General features: G+C 39.3%; 1 protein-coding gene and 2 long non-coding RNA genes across 4 annotated transcripts in view; all 3 read left to right on the top strand.

Annotated features, from left to right (window-relative positions):
• The first annotated feature begins 909 nt into the window (after nt 1–909).
• Nucleotides 910–1,587, top strand: LOC131692105 (uncharacterized). The gene is made up of 3 exons (XR_009305916.1): nt 910–1,050; nt 1,116–1,242; nt 1,307–1,587. It is a non-coding gene; the product is annotated as an uncharacterized LOC131692105 (long non-coding RNA).
• A 16,349-nt stretch (nt 1,588–17,936) lies between these two features.
• Nucleotides 17,937–26,666, top strand: part of LOC131692195 (neuropeptide-like precursor 1) — a 147,584-nt gene continuing 138,854 nt past the window's right edge. The window contains exon 1 of one of the 2 annotated variants that reach the window (XM_058979107.1): nt 17,937–18,770. In XM_058979107.1, the coding sequence (XP_058835090.1) occupies nt 18,693–18,770 (78 nt within the window). In that variant the 5' untranslated portion in view covers nt 17,937–18,692. The remainder of the gene's footprint in view (nt 18,771–26,666) is intronic. The other variant, XM_058979106.1, reaches the window with a different exon arrangement.
• On the top strand, nt 19,613–20,684 carry LOC131692196 (uncharacterized). The gene is made up of 3 exons (XR_009305933.1): nt 19,613–19,667; nt 19,720–20,432; nt 20,485–20,684. It is a non-coding gene; the product is annotated as an uncharacterized LOC131692196 (long non-coding RNA).

The raw sequence follows: 26,666 nt of genomic DNA, 5'->3' as shown, positions 1-26,666 counted from the left end.
ACTACCACTTTCGCTTGAGAGAATTGCGCCCATTTGCCTTCAGGATTATTTTCTTGCTACAAACTTGAAACAGCTCCGAAAAATAAAAATTTAAAGAAATTGGAATATATCACATAAAGGACTACCGTTCTCGAAATGAACACAACAAAAACGTCTGGACAAGCACCGCGTGGAGCCGCTTGGACGCCGAATGTATTAGAAATGCTGCCCAGTAGCAAATGGCCAGTGGCAATACCGATGCAGGCAGACAGTCAGTCCTACAAAGACAATAGCCTAGTTTTTGTTCCGCATTCACAGGTTTGTAAGATGTTTTGGCAAATTGTTCCAAACGATTCTGTAGGCAGGATATACGTTATAAAATATACAGACTGTCCGAACTCTGGGAGAGGCCAACGAACTATTAGACTGGGAGTTTTTAAGTGATAAGTGGTTAGGTTCTATGGCATAAAATTGCTTTCTTTAATTAGATAGTAATCAATTTGAAGCCATGAAACATATTGGATTAGGAATGGCTACTAATATAATAAATGATTGTGCTAGTCAAATTATAGTTTTTTTTTCAAATGCGTGTATTCAAATTTGATGTGAGTCAATATCATCGTAGGCAGTAGTTTGAAAACATTTTTTTTTATCTTTGGATATGAACTTTTACGCGCTACTAAATGTACAGAACGAATAAAAAACCGCAGATTAAACTATCCATTCTATTGATGTCAAGCTATTGCATTTGCAATTAGGATTATTTTTTTATTACCTTCCACATCCGATTTTCTCACACTTGCATGTGGACTGTCAAGCCATTAGTCTGATTTGTAGAACTGTATACTACCGTTTTGTAACGATTGATCTCAATTGCTGGTTTCAACACCTATGATTGAAACACTTAGCAGGAATGATCCCTGGAATCTGATGAGTCTGCTGCAATATAAAACAATATAAAAGTTGTGAGCTTCAACCATACGTGTTGCAATCGTGCATAGTGTAACATTTCTAACAACGATGAAGTTTTATTATTTGATGGTGATCATCGTACCTCTGTTTTTATTTGTGGTAAGCAATGGTACATGACATACATACTTGATAAATCTATTGGGAACCATTCTTTTCTTATTCAGAGCACCATTGCAGCCGAACGTAATAAAGACACTTTTTCCGATGGCATGAAGAATATATTTCTGGGTGTTTCTAAAGCCATGCAAAATTTGAAAGGGAATGGAAGCAGCTTGGCCGAACAAACAAGTGGTAAGGATAGTATGTCATCTGTTAAGCTTAGATAGAAGATTATGACTTTAAATCTAATTCACAGCTCTGAGAACGAGAATCGAAGGTGCTTTGAACAAACTTGGTAATGGTGCAAATGGTGGGGTTGGGTTTCATCGAACAGGAAAGGGTCGTTCTGTAGGTGGTACTGAAAGCCCCTGAAATAAGCATCCTATTACATATATAGCAATTTTCGAAACCGAATTTTATGATACAGCTTCCAGTGAAATGGATTAGGATCAAGCAACTTTTCAAGTTTTATTTCGACTATCACTTCCTGGTGATTGTCGTATAAAATGCTAATGAGGTTGGCAATAAGTGGTCAAAATAAATTTATAATTAAAAAAAAAGATTTTAAAGAATTTTTTCTTCGAGATTTTCAAGTCATTATAAAATAATTATTTTTGTTCGTTGGGATTGACAACATCGACTCTGATTAATGAAATAGATTATGTCCGATAAAATAACTCATTGAAAAAATCATAATAATGACGTTTCAAACCAAACCAAACATGAACAGAGTAACCAATTTTGGATGACCCTTTTATAGCCAAAAATTTTCCAAAGACGAATAAAATCCAATACACCACTGTATTTTCAAACACGTGTCACAGTAAATGACAAGCTTGTCACTGTGGAGACAACTCTCGCCTAGTTCGAGATCACAAATCATAAATCAAAGCCTGCTTTATCTGCTGGTGTTGAATGCCACCACAGACTGGTGCTGTCGTAGCTGAATTGTTCTGCGATAGTAGCTAGCCGTAGCAACCAAGAGTATTGGCTGTGTGCCCACTTTGCTGGTGTGCCAGAGGCCGTAAAATTAGCGTGTGGGCGAGCGTGGTAAACTTTTTTTCTTTACAATTTTTAGTCCATTCAGCCTTCTGCTGCGAACAATAGATAGTAAAATATTTAATCACTTTTCCATTTTAAGAAAGAAATTTTGTCCTGGCGGCGTTCGGGAACTGTGGTTAGAATGCGAGATGAAAAGTGAGTGTGTCGTTTGGTATACAAATGAATGGTTGAAAAGCAATAAAATGGTATTCACAAACACAGTCGTATGGCATCCGGCGCGGATGAATTACTTTCATGCATCTGTCAGATTTTCGAATTTTTGCATCATTGCGGTTTTAATTTTTGGTATTTTTTGTTCATTCTTTATATCTATCTTCCCTAGTCATAAAATATAACCTGAATTGCGGTCGAAGTAGCAAAGTTTTCTACAACATCGCGCCTAATGTATTTTTTTTATAAAATATCTAAGACGAGAAGTTTTACAGCTATCTTAAAACTAGAAATGCAAATCTATCAACAAAAGAAGGGGCTATGGTTTTTCAGAAATTTTACAACTTTCTAAAATCTAGAAGTACAATATACATATAAAACTAAGCATTCAATATACAGACAAACAAGAGAGGAAACAATTGTTGTTACCTTTCTCATATAGAAAGGTTATGCAATCACTCTGAAAATCGTTAATCTATATTCGGCCCAGAGGGCCGAGTGTCATATTCTATTCGACTCAGTTTGAAAAGCCTGGCCTGTAGTTTATTGGCACTGTGTGGGACTCACGACTCACGTTCGTGTCTAACCACTAAAAACACTCTATACTCTTTACGCCCTTCTTCTCCACGGAACTACGTCAAGGCATTATTTCGTGAGGGTTCGTTATGACCTTTGAGCTTTGATTTAACTCTAGACTCTTCTCTTGCTACTTGTCTCCATCTATTACATCGCTATTTAGCTCTCGTCTCCGTAAGCCGTTTAGATACTGATTCCATGGGTCATTTAGCTCCTGTTTTCGTGAGTTATTCAGCTCCCGGCCTTATCACGAGGTTCTCCGATAGTCCCCGACGATGAACTCATCCTTCTCCGACCGATAGCTTCCCGACGGAAGAATTTCTATCGACAGTGATACCCGCCACTATGAACCATTTAGCTCCCAGCTTTATCGAGATCGACTCGGATATTATCCTACTCCTACTAGGAGTTTCCCGGCAATGGAATTTCTCTTGGAACTAGTGTTTGTTTTGTGAGTCAATTAGCTCGCATTTTCGTCACAATTTTGTCGGATAGTCCACGGTGGAGAATCTACCCTACTGTGAAATCCCCTGCGGTAGATTTCTCCCGTTACCGATGTTCGTTTCCGTGAGCCGTTTAGTTCCTCGTTTCGTTCCGATCTAATCGATCTAGTCTCTGGCGGTGAACCTAGCCTACTCAACGGGCCAGCCAGCAGATGCTGAGGTCCAACCATCGATTCCGGGTGGAGCGTAGCTTCCGGCTCACTGGTGCCACAACGTCCCACTACTAGCTATTCGACACGGTCTACTCGGTCTAATCACCTGCGGTGGATCTAGCCTACTCGCGAGCTATCCGCTAGGGTGTCGAGGTCAGTCCGACGGTTCCGGTGAAGCCTGACGTCCGGTTCACTGGCGCCCCGACGACCCGAGCCCAGCGACAGCGTCCCATATATACTCGTCGTTTCACATCTGTTCAACGATATTGTCCACTGTCACACCAGGCATATCCTTACGAACTTCTTCGAACCTAGGGCATTCAAAGACCACGTGTTCCAGTGTCTGTTGCACGTTCACACACCCCGAGAAAGAGGTGATGAGTCATGTCCAAACCGATGCAAGTACTTCCGGAAGCATCCGTGCCCGGACAAGAACTGCGTCAAATGGAAGTTCACCTCTCCACTCCATGCTTCCTATGCACCCAAGCCGACACATTTGGGATAAGTCGGTGGGTCCACCTTCCTTTCTCCGCGTTGTTCCACTACTGCTGCCACTTGGCCAACGAGTCCGCTTGGATCAATCTCCTTGCATTACGTGCATTTCTCCGCTGGTAGCATTCCAAGTCCTCAGTCAGAGTGATGCAGATGGGGATCATCCTGGCGATAACGCATACTGCCTTCGACGATATTGTTCTGTAAGCACTCGCCATTTGTACGACCATCGGCCGGAATATTCTGTTCAGCTTTACATGGTTCGGCTTGGTTTTCAGCGCTGCACCCCAGGCAGAAACCCCATATCGGAGTATCGATGACGAATCAGTAGATAGCAGAAGTATCGTGCTGCTTCTCGGGCCGCGGACGTTTGGCATGATTCTCGCTATTGCGTTCGTTGTCTTCGTCGACTTTTCGTAGGCATAGTCGACGTGATCGTTGAAGCTCAACCGGTCGTCGATTCTCACTCCCAACTGCTCCAGGGCACGCTTCGATGCAGTCACGTGCCCTCCGACGTCGATCTGCATCTGCTTTACCGCTTTGCAGCTGCTGGCCAACAAGACTTCCGTTCTTGTGGTGAGCTATTGGCAGCTTGACACCGTTCATCCAGCTCTTAATCGTGTCTATTGTCTCCGTCACCGACACCTTCACCTCCAAGTGTCTCACCCATCATCGTTAGCGACATGTCGTCCGCGAAACCCACGCCGTGCTAAGACTCCATCCTAAATCTTGTTCATAGAGTTTGACCGAGAATGGATCCCTGAGGAACGTCCGCTGTGAGTCGCATTGGCTTGGTCCCCTTCGTCACGTACAGCAGCACTCTGCTCTAGACGTAGCTCTTCAGGATCTGACATAGATAGTCGGGAATCCTCATTCTGTGCAGCGATGGCTTCTCAGCTGGCGTTGTTAAACGCATTTTTTACATTTATCATAACCACAGCGCAATGTCCGGATATACCAGGATCACAGCTTTCTGCACCACGTTTGGTATTCCATCCGGACCGATGGACCGATTATTTGATGAGGCGCTTCGATGTTTCTGCGAGCTCGTCGTTAGCCATTTGCCGATCGTACGTGATTGCTTCTTCTTCTTCTTCTTCTTCGCCGTACGGTGTTGGTAGCCAGATATTTGGATTGTGCTTCGGGAAAAGACCCTCGACGATTATCTTCAGCTTACTTGGACACATTTCGGCTGGCGTCGTCGAGCCCTTCATTTTCGCCATCACGACTCGGTACGTGTCGCCCCAGGGATTGGCGTGTACTTCTCGGCACAGCTCCTTGTGGCAGTCTGACTTGCTAAGTCTGATCTTTCGTTTAAAAGCGGCCTGATTTCTCGAAACGCTGCCTTGCGTTCTTCTCTATCTGGATCCGATATTGCTCTCTGAGTCCGCCTTCTGGCTCTGAGACAATCACCGCGAAGCGTATTATCTTCTCGTTCCCCCAGTAAGCTGGTCGCCGTCTATTGCGTTTTCACGGCATTGTGGCGTCACAAACCGCCACAATCCTTGTTAGGTCAGCCGCATTCACGTTCTCGGTCCCGCCGTTTGGCCGAGGCGCCTCAGCGAAGAGGTCTTTGTTGAAGGCTATTGTCTTACACATTCGCTCGACGATCATCGTGCTGCACCAGGATTTCTTTTGACCGATACGGTAGCGAATCGTCTGATGGTCACTATGTGTATTGAGCAATCTATAGTTGAAGAAGTGGCCCTTCATCCTCAACACGCAGATATGGTCACTCATCGACCACCATCTAATGGCCCGTCGCTTCTGCTTACCAAGCACTACACAGTCCACTTTTCTGCCTCATTGCCGCCACTGTAGTAGATGTGTTACTTTTACTACTTCCCCGCAGTTGGGTATACTGCGAACAATTATCGTTCTCCTGGGCCATATCATCGAACTTCCAGAAGAGTTGCCATCTGCACTTTCATAGGATTCGCATACTCTCCAATCCATGTTCACCGTCAATGTAGGACTACAGAATGTGACGTCGATGATAGACTCTATTCCGTCTCTCCAAAATGTGCTAACAGAATCATTGCACAATTGTATGTCTAACGTCGCTAGAGCTTTTCTTGTGTTTGTTATTCTACTGTCCTACTCCACAGCCCAGTCGTTGAAGTCATCACCAATGAATACCGGCTTCCGACCGATCCACTGCTCGGTTAACTGCTCCAACATTAAGCTGAACTGCTCCATTTTCCACCTTGGAGGAGCGTAACAGCTGCACACGAAGACGTCCTTGATTTTGGCGATCACGAAGCCCTATTATGAACGTTCTAGCACTTCTTGAATGGGGAATCTTGATTCACAGCCGCACCCGATCCATCCGCCACCCAGTTACAGTTACCAGGGCGACTTAATAAGGTTCTGCAATCAACGTGACATTGCACATAGTGTCTGTCGTAGACTGCCACAACAGTTGCTGTGCGGATTATCTCCATTACCGCTGGCCTGCCATCGGTCTGATGGTCGTTTCCGTTCGCTGGAGTGCAAAACAAACACTTCGGCTTCTGTGTGCAGTCTACCCGCATTTCCGGCACATCCCGGATCTGTCCGGGCCTTTGCAAGCCCCTACCAAATGTCCAAAACTCAAACACTTGAAGCATTTCTCCATTCACTCGTGGGGCGGCTCTTAATGGGCATTTCGACCAACCAACTGTAACTTTGCCTACCTCCAGCGCTATATCGACAGCGGTTACCAGTAAACGAATCATCGTTGTCTGAGTTCTTCCGTACCGCTTCTTTAACCGGATCGTCATGTGCACATCGCTCTGGTTAAACTGCTGCCTCAGTGCACCTGTCAGCTCGTTTTCCGTCCTGATTTTATCGAAGACCTTGCACACAATCACCATCTCTGGGTTTAAGGCTTAAGCTTCAGCCTTTTTACCTATTGATTTGGTAATTGTCTCCTGCAAGGTCGAGCTGTTCGTCGTGAAATCCTTCTTCAAATTGAGGCCTGATTCTTACCACTTTTACCCCCAAATCCGTCAGCCCCTAGTCCTCTCTTGAGCAGCGCTGTTCTAAGTCGTCGCGTCGCGGCGTTGACGAGCATGGCTTCTCCTCTTGGCGCCTTCTGACGAGCTGAAGATTTTCCGTTCCTCTTCTGCTCCCCTTTTCGCTCTTTCTTCCGCTTCTGCTGTTTCCTGTGTTTCTTCTACAACGGCACTCCAGCTTTTGGGTGACGTCTTTTCCTTCTGCAACGACAGAAGCTAGGAAGATAATAACCTTAGCCGACGCCAATGCTCGCTCATGTACATCAGTCCTCCGCGTTGCCGCGTCATACTCCTTCACGGCTGAGCGCCTTTCGGATTCTGTGATCCGTCTCCTTAATGTCCTCATGGACATTGTTTCTCGCGTACACAAACATGTGGAGCTTCTCCGCCAAATACTTCGCTGCCACTGCTTTTGGCTTCGGTGGGGTGTAACTCATCCCGTTCAGCTCTGGCAGTTATTTCTGCTGCTGCTGTTGCAGCTGCTTCCTCTCCTTCTGTTCTTGCTGAATAGCTTCAGCTGCTGCTGGTGGTGGTGACCTCACCAAACCACCTCTAGCGAACATATTCGCCATGCTTGTTCCGTATGTGTGAGTTTCTTTGTTTTTCTCCATTTTATTGGGACCCAACTCCGGGCCGCTATCTCCACTCGTACATAGTCGTTTCTTTTGATCCCATGATTATCTATGAAGCAGGGAGGTTATGCTAGGGTTGACACTATAATTCATGGGGAGTAGTGTTCAGAGCCGGATTGGAGTAAAATCGGGGAAGGTCCATTCTAGTAACTAACTAGTAACCTAGTAACCGAATTAAATGGTGACGAATTATGAACGTACCCGGACCCCTACCAAGGTTTTGACGGGACGGAGGTAGCCGTGTTGTTAGCCCACTCGCCATTTCAGGTCGGCGTCATCCTTCCTTACTCAGGAAGTAGAACAGCACGCCTATCAACCCAAAGTAGCCATCCAATTCGCGGTCCGTATTCTGTCCATTGACGTTCGCCATGATCAGTATGCCGTATTCAGGATGTTACTGGCATTCATTATGATGTGCCAATAAGCACTCCGGTTGGGCTAGGGTGCTTTTTTGCTAAGATCTTAGATTACTGGAATCTTAGGATCTTAGCAGAAGCAGCACAGAGTCGTTCCGTCGGAGCTGGTTTCGGAGTTATGAGTTTTTAGAGGTTTTGCAGAGCCCAATATAAACCTCACCATTTCATAGCAAGACTCCTCAACTCGTAGTTGGTCAGGGTGGGGGAGGTCGTTAAGCCTCTGAACTCCTGTCATTGTTGTTCCTGTTGTTCCCTGTGTGTGTATGTAACGGACAAACTCTCATACGTGTTTTTCGGCAACTGCTGAACCGATGTTATCCAAACCAATTTCAAATGAAAGGCCTAGGACCCAGACAGAACTCTATTAGTTTGTTCTTGATTCCGATGTTTTCAATACCGAAAAAATAAATTCGTAAATATAATGAAATTGATAGTGCAATGCACGAGTTTTTTTGTCGTTTTCTGCAACGAAGTATTTTCGAGCATTGTAAATACGAACGATTTCGTTGGTCGCACGAATTCATCTTAGAAAAGTTTTCGTATTTTTTGGTATTTTATTTTGGCATTGCTCAGACGGAATATGCAACGAGCTCGGTTTCTTGGTGAATTATCCTGGAAGAGACAAAAACTCGAACTTATGCATACAAAACCAACGAACAGTTCGCGATTGATCAACTAAATCCAATAGAATCCGTACTGCTCCGGATTCTGGATCAACTGGAAGAGGGATTCCATGAGAAACAGGCCGACCGCAAAAATGACCATCGTCGATTCGAACTAAACTTTGCAGTTGTGTTCGGTTTATGAATCTCTATGATTTTATCTGCCAATTGCAATATTTTGATACAAGAGCAATTTTCAAAAGGGCGTATACGTTTCTACGTGCATTAATTTTATTTTTTTTGTTCTATTACTGTATTTTATACAGCAAAACTATCTGAGAACGAGTTACAGGAAATGAATACTTCCGTGCGAAAAAAATATACACTGAAAAAAAGTTTGTGTCATTTTTAACAAAAACAAAACAATTTTTTTTATTTTTTTTATTTTGTCAATAAAAACCTGAAGGGAAAAGAAACATTTTGAATGTAATTATATGATGGAGAACTTATACGTAATAAACTTTTTCAAACAATAACTCTATACATGTTTTTAAATGTCATACTGATTGGCATACGAAACTACAATTTTACTTCAAAATATTATTCTAAATGTCATTTCAAATGAAAATGCATTTAACAAAAATCTTCCAAAACTTTCCAATAGTTTTCGAGATATTTGTAATTTTAGCTTCAACAAAAACAATTAATTCGTGTAATTATGCCCTTTTATAAAAGTTATTTGCGTTACCCCATCATAAAATGTCAACAATCTATTTTTATGGTTTTAAAGACGAAACTTTTTCGATGTATTTGAAATATGGAGAACCTTTCAATAAAAAAAGTTTTTCTAACAGCAACTTTTGACATATTTATATAATTTATACTATTTGCAGTTAAAATACAATTTTCTTTTTGAATATTGAATATGATTCTGCCCTCCCCAAGGTTTAGGGGTTTGACGGTATTGCAAAACATCATCAAGCATCAATTGCTTTAAGATGGGTATTTTACGCCTCGATAGTGGTGCATCGAGGAAACCGAGAGGGCTTATGCGCCTTTTTTATGTTATGTGTTTTTTCATACTCTGCACCAGCGCATACCAACGCTAAACCACTGGTCTATGCGCGGTGTCGTGGCCGACTGGCGGATCGACGTAGATTGACTTTTGCTGTGTGTCATGTTTGCAAATATTGTTCTAATTGTGGTGGACGGGGCTTACGGAGGGAGTCATTGTGTGTCCATTTATCGGTCGACTTCGTCGTCATGCATATACTAATTAAATTAATTTAATAATTAAATTAATTTAATAAAGTAGAATAAGTAGAAACCTATTAGTTGTAGCTTTGTGATAATCGTAGTTTTTCGTTCTAGTGTACAACTGTTATGTGCTAGTCGTATGTATTCGTCTGAGTATTTGTGACAGTTGGGTCAGGGAATGGATGCAGAACTGACGTACATGATAGAATAGTGGCTGATACTTCGGGTGATCAATCTGAGCATTTGGTTCTATTCATTCGGGAAAGTCGGGTTGGATAAATTAGGGTAAAATAAATTTACCGACGCACGCGAGTCATCCATTCCCGGCCAGCACAGCATGATGAAAGTCTAACAGCATGTAATTGTCGTTAATGATAAATATACAACATTTGCTGCATTTAAACAAGTTTGATTGCATGTTACATGTGTTTTTCTATTCTACTTCATTTGTCTTTTTCTTTTGTACATCTATTAGTTTGCTTTTCCATTATTTATGTATACCAAAATAGTATTGTTCAATTTATACACTTCTAATCAAGCTCTTTGCATCTTTTTTTTTTTTGCTTGGCATGTTTTGATTGCTTTTATTAGTAAATCTCTACTATGCGCTATCTATACTCATATAGGTACAAACACTCGTGACCTTCGCGATAACACAAACCTGGCCACAAACGCGACCATGCAATTGCAATAATCAACATATACTTACTCCCGCGATTACATGAAAACTCCCCGGTAGTTAAGTAAACGGGGCATCTTTAAACTTCCAAACGCGGTCTCAAACATTAACCCACCACTCGCGCGATCATGAAACGGTCACGTCCGAAAGTTTTACCAGTCTGGATTAATGCCTTCAGTTGAACCAATCAAAAAGGTGACACTCATATTTACTAAACAACACATGGTGACCTGTAACTCAAGTTTGCCCATAAGGGAAACGGACTACCATCTGTACCATACACTAAAAATTAAGCATCAGATTCACGGTTCGCGCGCGATCAAACAAGAATACACGCTACATCATTATAAAATCAAAATTATACACGCTAAGTCACATATACGTGACAAACACGTTAATATACAAATGCTTGAGCCCTTCGCGACCATCCCCGGCACCAACACCCGCGATCTCGTAAACATGATAACATCCCGGTGATAGAGTGAATGTCCCAGCTCTTATAAATTTTCAAACGCAGTCTCAATCGTGAACCTAAAAATTCCCGCACTCGCACGATCATGAATCGGTCACTTCCGGATATTTCTATCCTTGATATCAGCAGACTAGGTCCTTGCCTTCAATTTGATCAATTAAAAAAAGAAAGCTCTCATATCCACTGGGCACCACGTTACATGGCGACATGACCGAGGACTCTAGTGATATGGGGTAACTTACTCCCTGTCAGAATGTGAATTGTACACCAAAAACTAACTATCAGAATGAAGGTCCGCGTGACCATCCAAGAACGCACGCGTATATAGGAAATGCCACGGTTACAAAATCCAGTCTTGTACACGTGAAGTCACATGAACGCAAGCACACGTGACAAACACGTTAACGTACGAACGCTTAAGCCCTTCGCGATTAACAACGCACACCTACGTTTGCGATCGCGCAAACTTAATAACACCCACATAGTAAGGAGAACGTTTTAGCACTCACGAAGTTTCAAACGCTGTCTCAAACACGAACGTACAAAAGTCCGTTTTCGCGCGCTTATGAATCGGTCACGTCCGGAAACCATTACTCTCTGTCCTAATAACTTAGGTCCATACATTCACTAGGACCAATCAAAAAAAAACACATATCCACCAGACAATACGTTCCATGGCGACATCACCGGGCACTCTAGTGATATGGAAGATCCCACACTCTTTTAGCATCTTAGCAGTACACCAAAAAATAAAGTATTAGACTCACGGTCCGCGCGGTTACCCAAGAACACACGCGAATATGCGAAAGGCACACGGTTATAAAATAGAATTTATACACGCGAAGTTACATACACGTTAGCACACGCGACATACAAACGCACACGCGATCGAACACATTAACTACAAATGCTCGAGCTCTTCGCGATGATGCACGCGATCGCGGGTTCCTATGCCCGCACATACCTGAACCGTACAATGAATATCACATTCAGAATCACGGCCCGCTACAATTGGCCTAATGCAGTGTTTTAGTGGGCGACATTGCCTGTCTCGTCTGCAAATTGTAGTATGTGTTTCTGACGGGGAGCCCTTCCGAGAACCTAGCTCTACAGCTCCAGTGGGACAACTCTCGAAAAAAAAAGAAAAAAAATTCTTTTTGAATATGATTCTGATCAAAATTTCAAACCAAAATGCTAATAACAAACATTTTTTGAAATGTGGTAGTTTTCGATATATTTTAAATTTTGTTTTAACAACACAATTGTTTTGTTTTATTACGACCTTTTCATAAGTTATTCGCGTTTCTCCATCCATAATAAAATAAAATTATTGTGTTATTAAAACAAATTTAAAAATATCTCGAGAACTACATTTCAGAAAATTTTTGTGATGAGATTTTTGATTTAAAATTCCGTTTAGAATCTTTAGAATAGAAAATTGTATTTTTTACTGCAAATAGTATAAATTATAAAAATATGTCAAAAGTTGTTGTCAGAAAAACTTTTCAATTGAAAGCATTTACAACGATAAAAATTAGATAGGTTATGATGGGATAACGCGAATAACTTTTAAAAAGGGCATAATTACACCAAATAATTGTTTTTGCTGGAGCAAAAGTCGAAAACTATCGAATTTTCGAAGATTTTTGTTAAAGGCATTTTGATTTAAAATGATATATAGAATTATATTCTGTAATGAAATTACAGTTTTGTATGTCAATTAGTATGAAATTTAAAATTATGTATAAAGTTATTGTTGGAAAAACTTTTTTGCGGATAAGTTCTTCATCATGCTATCACATTCAAAATGATTCTTTTCTCTTTAGGTTTCATTGACCAAATATAAAAAAATAAGAAATGGTTTTTTTGCAATTTAATTTTTTTACCTAAATTTTTGTTTTTGTGAAAAATCACATAACATTTTTTTCAGTGTATATATTTTTCGTACGGAAGTATTCATTTCCTGTAATTCGTTCTCAGATGGTTTTAGTGTATAAAATACGGTAATCGAACTTTTTTTTTTCAAAAATGCTGCATGTAAAAACTTTTTGACGCCCTTTAAAAAATTGCTCTTGATTGCCCTTATTGGCTGTGGAAAATGTTTATTCATCCATGTCGGTGAAACCTGAATGGTTTCATCGGAATCTAAGATGATCGGTCATAACTTCAACGATTTACGGACGGATGTTTGTGGAATTCCTCGGAAGCGAAAGAGGTTCAGGAAATCTTCCTGAAACCAGCGGACACGGATACGGTTACTGACTATTGATCGTCGTTATGATCATTATTTATCTGACGTATAGCAACAACGACACCATATTCTAACTCTATAAAAGCTCTTTTGTACGTTGACGGTTTGACGAATGGTCTATGAGCCGTAGCGTGGTCTCCTGGCGCCCTTGGCGGAGTCTCAGTTTTGCGCCTCTTTGGCTTTCTTTTTCCAAAACTTGGTGTGTCTGGTTTGAAATTTCAGGAAGACTATAAATATTGGCACTCAACCTTTTATCAAGTGTACTGAGGAAACAATTTTGGAACTGATTGGTGGATCCAGTCCAAGGGCCATCACAGCATTTCGGTTATATTCCAGATGTGCAATCTGGAACACACAAGCATATGAAACAAAGATGCTGTTATGATCTAGTTATTGCTGATTAAGATTTTTACATATTCTTCGTTCCAGTTTTTAATAAAATAGGTTGCATTCAGCCATATGTCGTATGAAGATAGATGACCGCGTTATTTCTTTACTATCAAATTCAGATTGTTCTGCGAATTCTTCATTTTTCACTTGGCGTCTGGCTCTAGGCTCGTGCATAAATAAACGCCTGAATTGACCCAAATGATCCCAAAATGAATGTTGAACAAGACTTCCATTTAAAATCAAATACATTGAACTTCGATCCGATCTTCTTTCGGATCTTCTTTCGGATCAGAGATAGTCCGCGAAGCATTCTAATATTCCGCAAGACGCAGAAATATTCAGCTGTGCAAGTTATCTCGAAAGTTCTAAAGCAAACAAATGATGTTACTGCGACAATACTTCCATGGAGAACTAAAGCGTTGACATTCCCGCAAACAAAGTTGAGATCGATGGTGTAGTTATCGATTTGAACTTGGCATGAGTAGATCTACTAAAGGACGGGATTGGCTGTTTCAATAACCCCTTGCTCCAGTGAGCGATAAATTTTGAGTGATAATCGTACCGTGCGAGACTGTTTTGCGTCTTCTTCGACAAGGATTGCCTGCATGATCGTTTGTTTGTGCCGCGCGTCATTCATGCAGTATTGCACTAATTACAAGCAGCGGGTCTTTGTAATAATATTTTTGACGTAGGACTTACGTCTTTCTCTACTATACTGGGTGTCATTTCAAAATTTTCAAAACGGATGCGTTACGTACACTTTGAACCTTAATAACTTTTCTCCTACTAAAGGAATTACTAATATTGTTTCATAAATCGAAAGGAAAACGTTCAACGCTTGCTATTGATACCTTGTTTGCTATATAAAACTTGTTTAAAAAGTTCAAAAACTACTTTTAATGCGAATCAACATTAATGCTAGAACCTATAAATATGGGTGTCACAGTTTTTCTTAAAGCCAGACGTGTCTAAGCCACAGAGCAGAACACACGTACGTGTGCTGCTCAACGAGAAGCTGCATTTGGACAACCAACCAAATCATAGCTACTGCCTTATCGCTGCCAACCAAGAACTGTCGTCGCCCTGCGTGAAATTCATCGCTTTCAGAAGTGGACAGAGTTACTAATTCGCAAGCTGCTCTTCCAGTGCCTGGTTCGTGAGATTGCACAGCATTTCAAAACCGATCTACTCTTCCGTAGCTCAGCCGTAATGGCCCTCTAAGAAGCCAGCGAGGCCTGTCTGGTTAGTTTGTTGGAAGATACCAATCTGTGCGCTATCCATACCAAGCGAATAATCATCATACCGAGCGGGAAACGGCGAAATAATATTCACAACAAACGGTTCTTATTAGGACCACAAAATCGTTCTCAGAAGAATTATAATTGAAATTTCCATTTCGTGCTTTGGAAAATAACTTCCCTCTTATCGGGTTAGTTATTTTCTATAATAATATCCGAAAAATGTACGATAAAACTAATAAACTGACCAATTGGACGGAAGCAAGAAAATACCTACAAAAATTTGAGTCAGAAAAGTGACATTGACGGAAAAATGCTTCGATCGTGTGTTTGGTAGCTGAAGTTGCCGATTTGTTTTCTAACGTCAATTATTTGCGCTGTGCTGTACGGAACAAACAGATTTTTGCGCGATTCGTTGGGAAATAATCAAAACAATTGTGTAGTAGATTCCGTAGATTTTACCGTAAATTTTGATAGATTTTGTAAAAGCATTAATTAGCCTGCTTTGATTGGTGGTTTTTGCAAATCTTTCAAGAACATTAGTGAATGTGGCAACCCTGCTACTAAGCGAAAGCCACACCAAAAAGAATGATGAAAATATTTCTAGAGAAAATTTTCAATAGGACGTAAGTAACAATGAGAGCCTCTCTTTGTTTACTTTCTCTTTCATTTATTACGACGTCATTACAACACTTTGCACTAATTTTCCAGTACATATCGAAAGTTTTTACTAGAATATTATGCATAGACCAGAGTAGTAAATGTTGAAATGGCCGAGTAATGAACAGAAGAGAAAGACCCCAAAGAGAATCTCTCATTGTTACTTAGGTCCTATTGAAAATTTTCTCTAGATTTCCATTTGTCGCACAAAAGGATGGACTTCCATCTGCACTAAGAAGTTTATAAAAGAGATCGCATTGCGATATACATTGCTCATTCGATGTAAGATGCGAAAGGGGAATGTTCGTGTATGTACGCAGCAGAAGCGAATTCGGGCAAGGTTCGAATCGTTAGAAAGGATTCTCGTCCGGTATCACCAAAAATAGTTATCTGCAAACCGTTCTTTTTAGGATGAAAACATAATGGAGAAAGAATTGAATTAGAAAGTTCCATTTAATAACTTGGATTGAGTTTGCGCCTGTCAAGTCTGCTGTACATGTACCAGTGATTCATATAAGCAAATGTATATCAAATTAATCTACAAACCCGTAGGTTTTTGCAAGTCCTAGAAAATCAGTGAATGTGGCAATCTCATTCGACATGAAATTTCCAGTAAACATTCATTCAAAAAGTGCATTGGCTCAAATTATCCATGAATGTCATATGATATGCCCAAGTTTAGTCCTACGTCAACACCGCGGTTATGTCCCGGATATTACCCACTCCTAGTTTTTCTCGTTTGAAAGGCCGCCAAATATACCAGCAGAAGATAGCTCTGCCACAAATCCGAAGAAAACAGCACCTGGTCTTGGAAAATCGAGAAGGAACAAAAAGAAAGAGTTTCCAACGCTTCCAGGAACATCAAACACCTTACGTGATTTTCAATTTATTCAATTTAATGCAGGATTGGTTGGACCTAGGTTGGAAATCGGCAACTTTGTGATATTGTGAAACTCCTCCCGGCATTAACTTGAATTTTCATGGTACGGCATGGGTTATCTTCTCGATGATAATTGATCTAGCTTACTCTAAGATCTTTGCTACAACTTTCAAAAGGTGGCCTACTTTACTGCCCATGACTACATTTCCGTTCCCCTTGTTTCTAAGAAATTGAGAAAACGAGCGGAAAAAGTTCGCAATAATTTTTTTTTATATCGACTATGTTAGTCACATTTTCTTTTTTACATTTTAACGACATTCAATTAGCTAGAGATTACTAGTTAGGGAAAGTTATGAAAATTAGAGCCATAGTACTCAAGTGAGAGCAAGGAGGTGAACAGACCGGAAAACTAGAAGTGGCAGGGTCATTAGAACAGGCTTAATATCGTACGGGCTTAATCTTTATCTTCTGCTAATGAGGGTCGAGCTTAGACAGCATAACTACGAATCACCCGGGTTCACTAGCATGTGTCCTGCTATAAATAGACGTGTCCATCTTTACCGTGACAACCGGCAGATTGAAATATTTTGTCCATTATTTTGTGTTGTAGTTAGTGAACTATTGTGAATACAACAGTATCCGAAACTTTTAGAAAAAGTTTATATCGAAGTTTATATCGCGTTGAAGTAGCGTGTTATCAAAAGCAGCAATTTCAGTTCTACTTCTCAGAACGCCATGAAAATTTGAATCAACGCTGTTATGAATATGTAATTCAAATATACGAACTAATTTTTTTTTTATTTTTCGGCCCAGTATAACATATAGGGAATTCAGTTTTTCCATAAATTCTTCAATAAATGAAGAACTTAAATATGTTATTCACAAAGCATTAGTAATAAGTCGATTGTCTGCCTATGTTAAAGGCCATTTTTTCGTTTAACCTTAGATTTGATGTGACTTTCGAAATTTCTCGCAATTATGTTGTCTCATGCTAATTTTGTCGATGTAATATCCGAAGAGGGAGATTTAGGTGAATTAAAAGCGTTTTAAGATTTAATATCGCGTTACTGATTTTTATGCAGTGCTCTGAGAAACATAAATTTTGATTAAGATACATCCACAAGTGTGGCTTTAACTTGAATGATTTTGATAAAATCGTTCAAAACCCTTTTAAAAATATTATACTCACCCAATAATTCACATCCCATTATATGTTCCATAATTCCACGGCACACAGCCAGCGGAAAGCTTCCCGCAAAAGAGGAAAGCTTTCCGTCATCACAAACACATCCCTGTCACCGAGAGCAACCTTCGTAGCTCACAGTCCTGGGAAAACATCGTTCCTGAATGGAAGCACTGCTTCGGGCCGTCGAAAACTTGAATAACCAAGCGCTTGCGCACGCATCGCTTTCATTCATACCGTACGGTTTGCAGCCGGAGGACCTGCCGAATAGCTATAAAAAGGATTGTACAAGTTCGCCACACTTCAGGCGATTCCTGTCACGAGACTGAGCAACAAGCGGTAGTGATTACACTGGACTACATCCTGAGTTTCCATCATACACATTGAATTCCGCTGCTTTCCCCGCATCCTCGAAACGTGTGGCTAGTTAGTAGTGCAGAAGAGGTGCAAGAAATTGTTCCCCGTTTTTCATAAGTGAATCATTGCTTGCGAATCGTAGCGTGCGGAGGCATTTTTACACCGCTTGAGGCTAGTGGGAGTGACTGCATTTGTGTGCCAGTGATTGCAAAACGTGACCGAGGATTAATTGTGACAAAATTTATGGTTGACTCGAAAGAAAGCGCGCTAGTAGTGTATTGGGAAAACCGAAAGCTTCCGACAAGAAGAAATTTAATTGAATTTTCCCATCCCGGGGTGGTGTGCGTGTGCCTTTTGGCTGCAGGGAACAGGGAAAAGTGAACACAAAAGTGTGTGGCTGAGTAGGAAAACCAAAAGGAAACAAACCCCTTTCGAGCAGAGATTTGTGAATACAAGCTACCCACCTTGAGCTTGTGGGGGCGGTATTTTTATATAGCGTCTGAAACCCACAAAATAAACTGCATTTGCTGATTGAAGGAAATATCTAGTCGAACCGCGGGTGTCTCCGGTTGTGTTTGTGCGACCTGCTGCGAAGGATACGGGACAAATCGGCGCAGAGACAACAACAAGTGGAGTGGACGTTTCCCAGAATAGACCGAAGATAAAAATAGCTACTTGCACTGCAGCCTACAACATGGGAAACTTTGGGATTCTTTTGCCGCCAAAATTGCTACTGAGGATTTCGATGCTGCTCTTCTTGGTCGTTCATGATGTGAGTAATGAATACTATGTACATATATACTTGTAGTGATTTGAGGGTGGAATGGTAGTTTAATATAGTTTTATATAACTAAACTTTTAGAACATTAATTAGTGTGTGGGCATATCCAGGGTAGATTTACTTGACTAGGATCAATTTGAAGAATTGCGGGGTTAACAGCATTCATTCAGCAATATTAAGTAAGCTGTGTGAGTTTCCTGCAATTTTCCCTGCAGGCTTACTTTCAAATCATTTTGAATATATCTGAAAGATAATTGATTAAGAGTAACTAAGGAAAAAACACCAAAGTCTCAATTATTTAATTGGGGTGATTTTCTCATATATAAAATGCTCTTATCATAATTGGGTGTATTCAATCTAATTTACCTTGTGTATCCCTACTACATTATACGGTTTTGAGTTTATAATGCAGCTTATTAGCCTAACAACTCGCCATGAATGATATCCCGCAAGCACATATGTCCAGACTGCTGATGAGATGATGGTGACTTCGAAATTTCATCATTTAAGCGCAATCGTTCCTGATTAAGGTGTACCGCAAAGTTGTCAAAATTTGAAATTCCCAGAAATCAATTTCGTATTTTTATGCCAAATGTCTTAGAAATGTATGATACATTGAATGGGGCCATACCGATTTTGTTTTAAATTGCCTTTGTGGGGCTGGTGTCACTTAAAAAAAGTTTCTTGTTTATGGTCTTAAGACCCACTTAGCCCTTTGCTGCATGACTCCACTTTTTGGCGGGTAACGAGAAATTGTAATTGTTGCGCATAATGCGCGCACCTCTTGGTTCACTAATCTTGATCTTGCTCTAATCTATCAACAGGCCTACGCTGTCAAATTTCCGTTAGATCGTAAACAGCGTTGGCCGGGATGGATTCGCACTAAATGTAAGCCTGAATGTGATCAATAATATATAAGCTAATGTGTATTAATTTCCAGGAAATTTATAACATTCGTTTTAAATAAAATGTTCTATTACGAAACGGTGTTATAGAATCAGAAATGACGTCCCGGTCAGTTGCGAGACGCAACATTATAAATTTCATTTATGGCACACTAGATCGACGGTAGCAAACAAAAGGCTGCGTTGGCATGGAGAAATCAGCGTCAGCAGCAAAACAATAGCTACCAGCGATGGCCGTAGATATTAGCGGAAGTGAAACCTTTATCGGGACATAGAAGTCGTTCAACAAGGGTGGAAGAAACTCGATCGTTGTGAAAGTCGGCTGGAGGCAACTAGAGCTGCTTGGACTACCGAAAACGAACTGGGTACGCTATATGCGTAGAATTCCAAAATGTGTGTGTCGTCTGGAGCAGCAACAAAGCAGCCAGTTTAAGCGAAACGCGGAACTTTCCAACAAACGAAATCTTCACCACCTATGAACACTTGTTTTGTTTAAATATCCTATGTGTAAGATTGATTAGTTCCAAATGAGCTTTAAGTGTTGTGCAACCATGGTCGTGAATCAATCGGTGTAGTGATAGTAAAATAAAGCCCAATAACTTCATTGTACTGGGGGGGAATGTTGCGCATAATGCGCGCACCTCTTGGTTCACTAATCTTGATCTTGCTCTAATCTATCAACAGGCCTACGCTGTCAAATTTCCGTTAGATCGTAAACAGCGTTGGCCGGGATGGATTCGCACTAAATGTAAGCCTGAATGTGATCAATAATATATAAGCTAATGTGTATTAATTTCCAGGAAATTTATAACATTCGTTTTAAATAAAATGTTCTATTACGAAACGGTGTTATAGAATCAGAAATGACGTCCCGGTCAGTTGCGAGACGCAACAGTAATGAATTGTAAAATGATTGTAGAATATTAAAAACTCGATTGTACATTGTCACTACTACTAACAATTCTTCGCAACATTCTCAGCTCTCATACAAACATATTAAAATCACTATGTTGAATATCTTCAACGTTGAAAGCTGAAAATATGACGAAAACAAAAAATGTAATTTAATTAAGGTTCAAGTTACCTTTTTTAAGCATGTGTTAGAATTGAACGCTTGGTAGTGTGCGTAGGAAAATTTGTGTTCAGCTTTGCCACCGGATTATCCATTTAAACCTTTTTAAAACTCTAAAAGAAGAATATCAGTCGATTTATTAGATCATCACGATTCAATTAATGCAAAATACCTGCTGAAAAAACCATCGGCTTAGCTAAATGGTGCTTTTGAAAAAGTGGCTGTGGTTTTTTCATTGCGCAGTTGTGTTGCGTACCCCAGCTCGGTGTGGTAGTGTGATAAAAAATCACAGCCACTTTTTCAAAACCACCATCCAGCTATGCCGATGGTTTTTCCAGCAGGTATTTTGCATGAATTGAATCGTGATGATCTAATAAATCGACTGATATTCTTCTTTTAGAGTTTTGAAAAGGTTTAAATGGATAATCTGGTGGCAAAGCTGAACACAATTTTTCTTACGCATACTACCAAGCCTTGAGGTAACTTGAGCCTTAAGAACTACTCGGGACAGCTCTACTGTTGACGTAGGACTATACTAATAAATGTGAAATATTTTTATCATGTCTCATTTTTTAGAGTTTAGATTAATAATAAATGAAACTTATTTCTTTCGTATAATTTATGCATAATTTACACGTCTATCAGTTAGTAAGAACAAACAATTTTCCGCCTTGAGATGAAGGTTTTCCACAAATAGTCAACAACCAATAGTCCATTTTAAGCGTTCGGTCGAATCGAGTAAATCACGTAACTGTTTAATCGACATCAAAATCCACCAGTGACAATTATTAAACTGCATGAAAATCGCTCAACAAAACCAACACGCGTTTCTAAAAATATCATGCGACCATTTATTTTTGGGTTGGCTAACTAATAATAATAGATTATTTTGGTCAAATAACCGAAGCTGTAAATCATGCAATCGAAAATTATTAGATTAGCGGATAATCAATTATTTGCAGAAATCGGACATCACCAGCTGAACCGATTTTATCCAAACTGATTTCAAATGAAAGTCCAAACACTTAGAACGCTATTGATTTGTTTTAGATTCCGATGTTCAGTTTCCAAGATATGAATATTACACAGAAGGCATTTTTTGCGGTTTTTTTTTAAATTTCTGTCAAAATTGACAACGTAGCAAATGATTTTTATATTTATTTGTACATACATGTACCTTTCGAACGAGCTACAGATTGTTGGGGATGGACTACTTAAAAAGATGATATTTAACATTAAATGCGGACAAAGATTTTTTACCGTTTTCCAATATCTACAAATAATATCAAAAAACATGTAATTAATTTTTAACGCCAAAAGGGCTAATTTTTTTTCAATAATATGTTCGGAGAATTTAATGGAATGTGCACTATCTAACTGTATTATGTTTTTTTAAAAAACTTTGAACGTGAGATATTGTCATTAACATTCTTTTAAGCAAGTATGTTGAGATGATGTCTTCAGCAAATTTGCAGTTCTTACTGTTGCGAACAACTTTGCTGAAGACATCAAGTATCTCTCTTCAATACTTTTATTGCCGTAAGCTCCAAGGCGTACTAGCTCTTATTAAACCGGTTTAACTTTTAATCCGGTATAAAATATTTGGTTAACTCCGACATGGTTTAAACAATACGATGCTGTTATTTGTGCGGCTGCGTTGTGGTCAGTGATACACGAAAATGTTGGAAAACAACAATGAACATGAAGATGATGTGTCTGCAAATTGTACTCTCAGAATTTATTGAGGATTTGTCTCAGGGTAAACATTTGATCCGTCGTTGATCGACCATCACGAAATCTGGCTGGGTATTCGCCGGCAAAGGACTCCTCAAGCGGTCTCAATCTGTTGAACAGAATACGGTGCAGGATTTTGAACACCGAATTAAGAAGGGTTATTCCTCGGTAATTATTTCACACCAGTCTATGCGCTTTCCTAAAGAGGGGGCAAATGAGGCCGTCTAGCCAGCTAGCAGGCACTTCTTCTTCCACTCATATTTTCGGCACAATATGGTGTAGGACTTCATATAGTTTCTCAATGCCGTGTTTAAGAAGTGCATCCGGTGGGGTCGTAGCGTATTGGTAAATCGATTGCCATGTACGCAGCGCACCTGGGTTCGAGTCCCGACCCCGTACATAGGGTTAAAAAAAAATTCATAAGAGATTTTTCTAACCCGAAGAGGCGAATGACCTTAAAGTTAAAACCTCTATAATCGAAATAAAAAAAGTGCATCCGGGGGCTGGCCCTTCCTTGCGATCTTTTAAAGTGGGATGCATTTTCGAAAAAAAAATTCAACGTTCAAGATCAACTAATTAAAAAATCCTTAACTTTGAAGTTTTCCATCATAAAACAGCGCATACCTTGATATAAAAATTTTATTGATTAATTCTCATATAGGTAGTTATAGAGAATTAACTCTTGAAAAATAATAAGAGATTTGGTGTCTTCAGCAAAGTTGTTGATAATTTCATTCTAAAAAATTTGGTTGAAAGCATGAAGGCTATATGACTGCAGTATATCGATGTTAAAAACAACATGATATATTTCTCCTTAGTAAGGAAAAGTTCAGGTAGGTTCTTACTGACAAGACTCAACTAGCGTAGAATTGATTCTAGCTCCAAAAAACGGAAATACTCTTTATGTTTCTGGGCAAACCCCTAGTCCTTTCAATATTTAGCAGGAGCGGATCCAGAAAAAAAATTTGGAGGGGTCCGAAATTTCGATGTTGAAATGTTCATTGTACAATACGTAATATGTAATACCCTCATTTAATTAAAATCAGTGTTGGTGAACGAATCTGATTTGGAATGTTTTAGAATTTAGAATGAATTTAAAATAGAAACTACTTTAAAATTTCTCATGAAATTAAAAATTTTCGGGGGGGGGTCCGGACCCCCAAGACCCCCCCCCTCTGGATCCGCCACTGATATTTAGGGATTTTTATAAAGCCAGTTCTCTAAAATTTATCTTTTCTTGTAAGCTTTAGAGACTCATACTTTGAATGCAATGTGAATTTTATTATTTATAAGTCGCAGAAGGGGTTTATCAAATACAGTAATATCAGAATAACTTGTCATAGAGGTACACGCATGACGTCGATGGATTCCATTTATTATTTTTTTTATTAATTTTTCAATAATCTACAGTATTTATACTCTTCAAATAAAGTTGGGCCGGTGATATTCTAAGCCTATAAATAGTTTTATTTAACCTCGAATATATTGGACCCATCGTACCCCCAGATTTTAAAAATATCGAAAAATATTCCTTCGCCTTATTGGATTAAGCTTGAAAAATATTTATTCAAACATAAATTCATTGCCAAAACGTTGCCAGATTTATAAACTTTCCAACGAGTTCTTGTTTGTCAAAGTTAGTGCAAAAATACCGCGCACGGGCTCGCCAAAGATCACTGACCTACTTGACCCCACTCTACTCTACTGTTCGTGAAATCTTTTTCTAGGTTGTAGCTTTGTCAAACGGTCGTTTAGCTGTGTAAATATTTTTTCGTCATAGATCTTCAAAAACATGTTCAGCATGTTTGGTTATATTCAAGGTGATGCCTTTCGAATATTACTGCTAAACACTCAAAGCAATGTGCTTGAAAAACAAATGTGTACAAATGGTGGCCCTAGTTCGCTATGGACATGTGTGACAAAGATCTTCTTACGGACAGAAAGGGAACATGGGGAGACTTGACCAAGCCCAGAATTCTATTATAGGCTATAACGTGGACTATAAGGTTCTTAAAAAAATTTCAAATATTTTTTTATTCTTGTTCCTTTAGGTAATTTTAAAAGCTTGGAATAAAAAATCCTTTCCTCATAGAAAATATTCCGTAATTAATAAATTTGCTTTAATTTTTTTACGTTTTTATCAAACTTTGTATGGACATATCTACTCGAGTAATAATTACTTTTAAAGTACTCATACATTATTTTATTCTTTATGAACTAGTGAAATGATTTTACATAAATCCGAACATTGAAATAGTTATTACTAAAATTTGCACGACATTGAACGCAAATAACTAATGTTAAGGAGACTTGACCAGTAAACTGAAGAAAGATAAAAATGTTCTGATATTTACTATGCTGTGGTAGCTACTGTTAATGTTAATCACATCACAAAAAAATCCCTCATCAAATATCAGGCTACATCTTGTAGTACTAGTAAACAAAGTTAGCAGTAATATGGCTGATTTCGTGTGTGTGAACATGCAATGTAAGCATTATAAGTAATCCTTAAAAGGAAATGCATTAAAAACAGTCGAAATTGATAAAATGCAATCCTTTTATATGTTTTGATACTACCTAAGTATCTCGACAATATGAAAAAAAAGGATTACACTTTGTTTTATATCATTATTTTTTGTTGTGATTTTTCAAAATTCTCTTGGTCTAGTCTTCCCACGCCTTAGTCAAATCTCCCTGCAGATCACGTAGAAACTTTTATAACTTTTTCAAAAGCAAATTGAAAATTCTGCGCAAAATCATGAACACACACAATACCTTTGTACATTATATCTTAAAGACTTTGAAAGGATTGAAAACTTTTTTAGAGATTTATGCAGGTTTAACTGAAAACCTGGTCATGTTTCCCCATGTTCTCTTACAGTCGCATTAAGACTAGAAGGTATTTATGGAACATTGTTGTCATGTTTGTTACTATATCAATCAATGTACCTTTAATGCACTTAACTACATTATAGAGCGAACGATACCATTGTACGATTGTTAGATTATTAGAATTGTCTAAAGGTAATGAAAGATGCTATGAAAATTCTGTTAGTTGCTTTAGTGCTTATGCTCAGCCAACAAAGCATCAATACTTTTTAAATATAAGGGCAATACCTAAATACAAAAAAAACTGAGAAATCAACCGAATTCACGATAGCCTAAACACACAATTAATAAAATTGTCGAATAAAATCAATAAAATACGTCCACAACCCGAAAATTCCGGAACTGCCGATAGTGGACAATATATCCGAGGAATCTTTGATTGGCCATCAATGATCGAGACTTGCAAATAGAAACAATTTGATGACCCTTTCAATGGATTTTTAACCTATGAAGTATTACGATTCTACCGGTTTATATGGGGGATTTCCATGTGGCCGAAATAACCAACCTGTAACTCCGGAGCCAAATGTCAGATATGAATGAAATTCAATGGCAGTCCATGGAAGTATGGTATCTTTCAATTTAAATCAAGCTTGTATAGAATTCACTGTGAAAAAGATGTGACATTAACTTACGAACTTGGAAAGTACCCGGGGACATCAAGAACCGTCATAGGTAGTCAATGTGGTCAAAGCTGTTTAGAATCTTGACCCGCAAATCTAAGTATGTATTACCAGTTTATATGAGAATTTGCTATGTGACCACACTATTCAACCCGTAACTCCGGAAACGGAAGTCCGATCGACAAAAAAAAATCAATAGCAGCTTATGGGAGCGTTGTACTTTTCATTAATGAAGAATAAAATTAAGTTTGAGCGGTTCGCCATCAGCCGTCCCTGAAAAAAGTGAGTGAGTTTAGAAAATACATGCACACATACCGACATTTGCCGATCTCGACGAACTGAGCCGAACGGTATATGAGACACGGCTCTCCGGGCCTCGGTTAAAAAACCGACTTTCAGAGTGATTACATCATATAAAACTTGAATACATCTGTTTTCCGTACGGGATAAAACTTGGTTACTTACCCTGATATGGTTTGTGCGCAGCATGGGCCATAATATGTCATATATAGGTTGAAAACTTGCTTCAAATTATTGATATGTATTTCTCTGACATCAAGATGCAGCCATTCTTGCAATGACGGGTACTAATGTCTTAAACCGAACTAAACTCGGGCTATAATAAGTGTTTTATCATTCTCCCCTTAAATCTCAAAGATGCTTT

This window comes from Topomyia yanbarensis, chromosome 3 (genome assembly GCF_030247195.1).
Source record: "Topomyia yanbarensis strain Yona2022 chromosome 3, ASM3024719v1, whole genome shotgun sequence".
NCBI classification, from domain to species: Eukaryota; Metazoa; Arthropoda; class Insecta; order Diptera; family Culicidae; genus Topomyia; species Topomyia yanbarensis.
The sequence above is the reverse complement of the archived record's forward strand: the minus strand, read 5'-3'. Positions and strand labels throughout refer to the sequence as shown.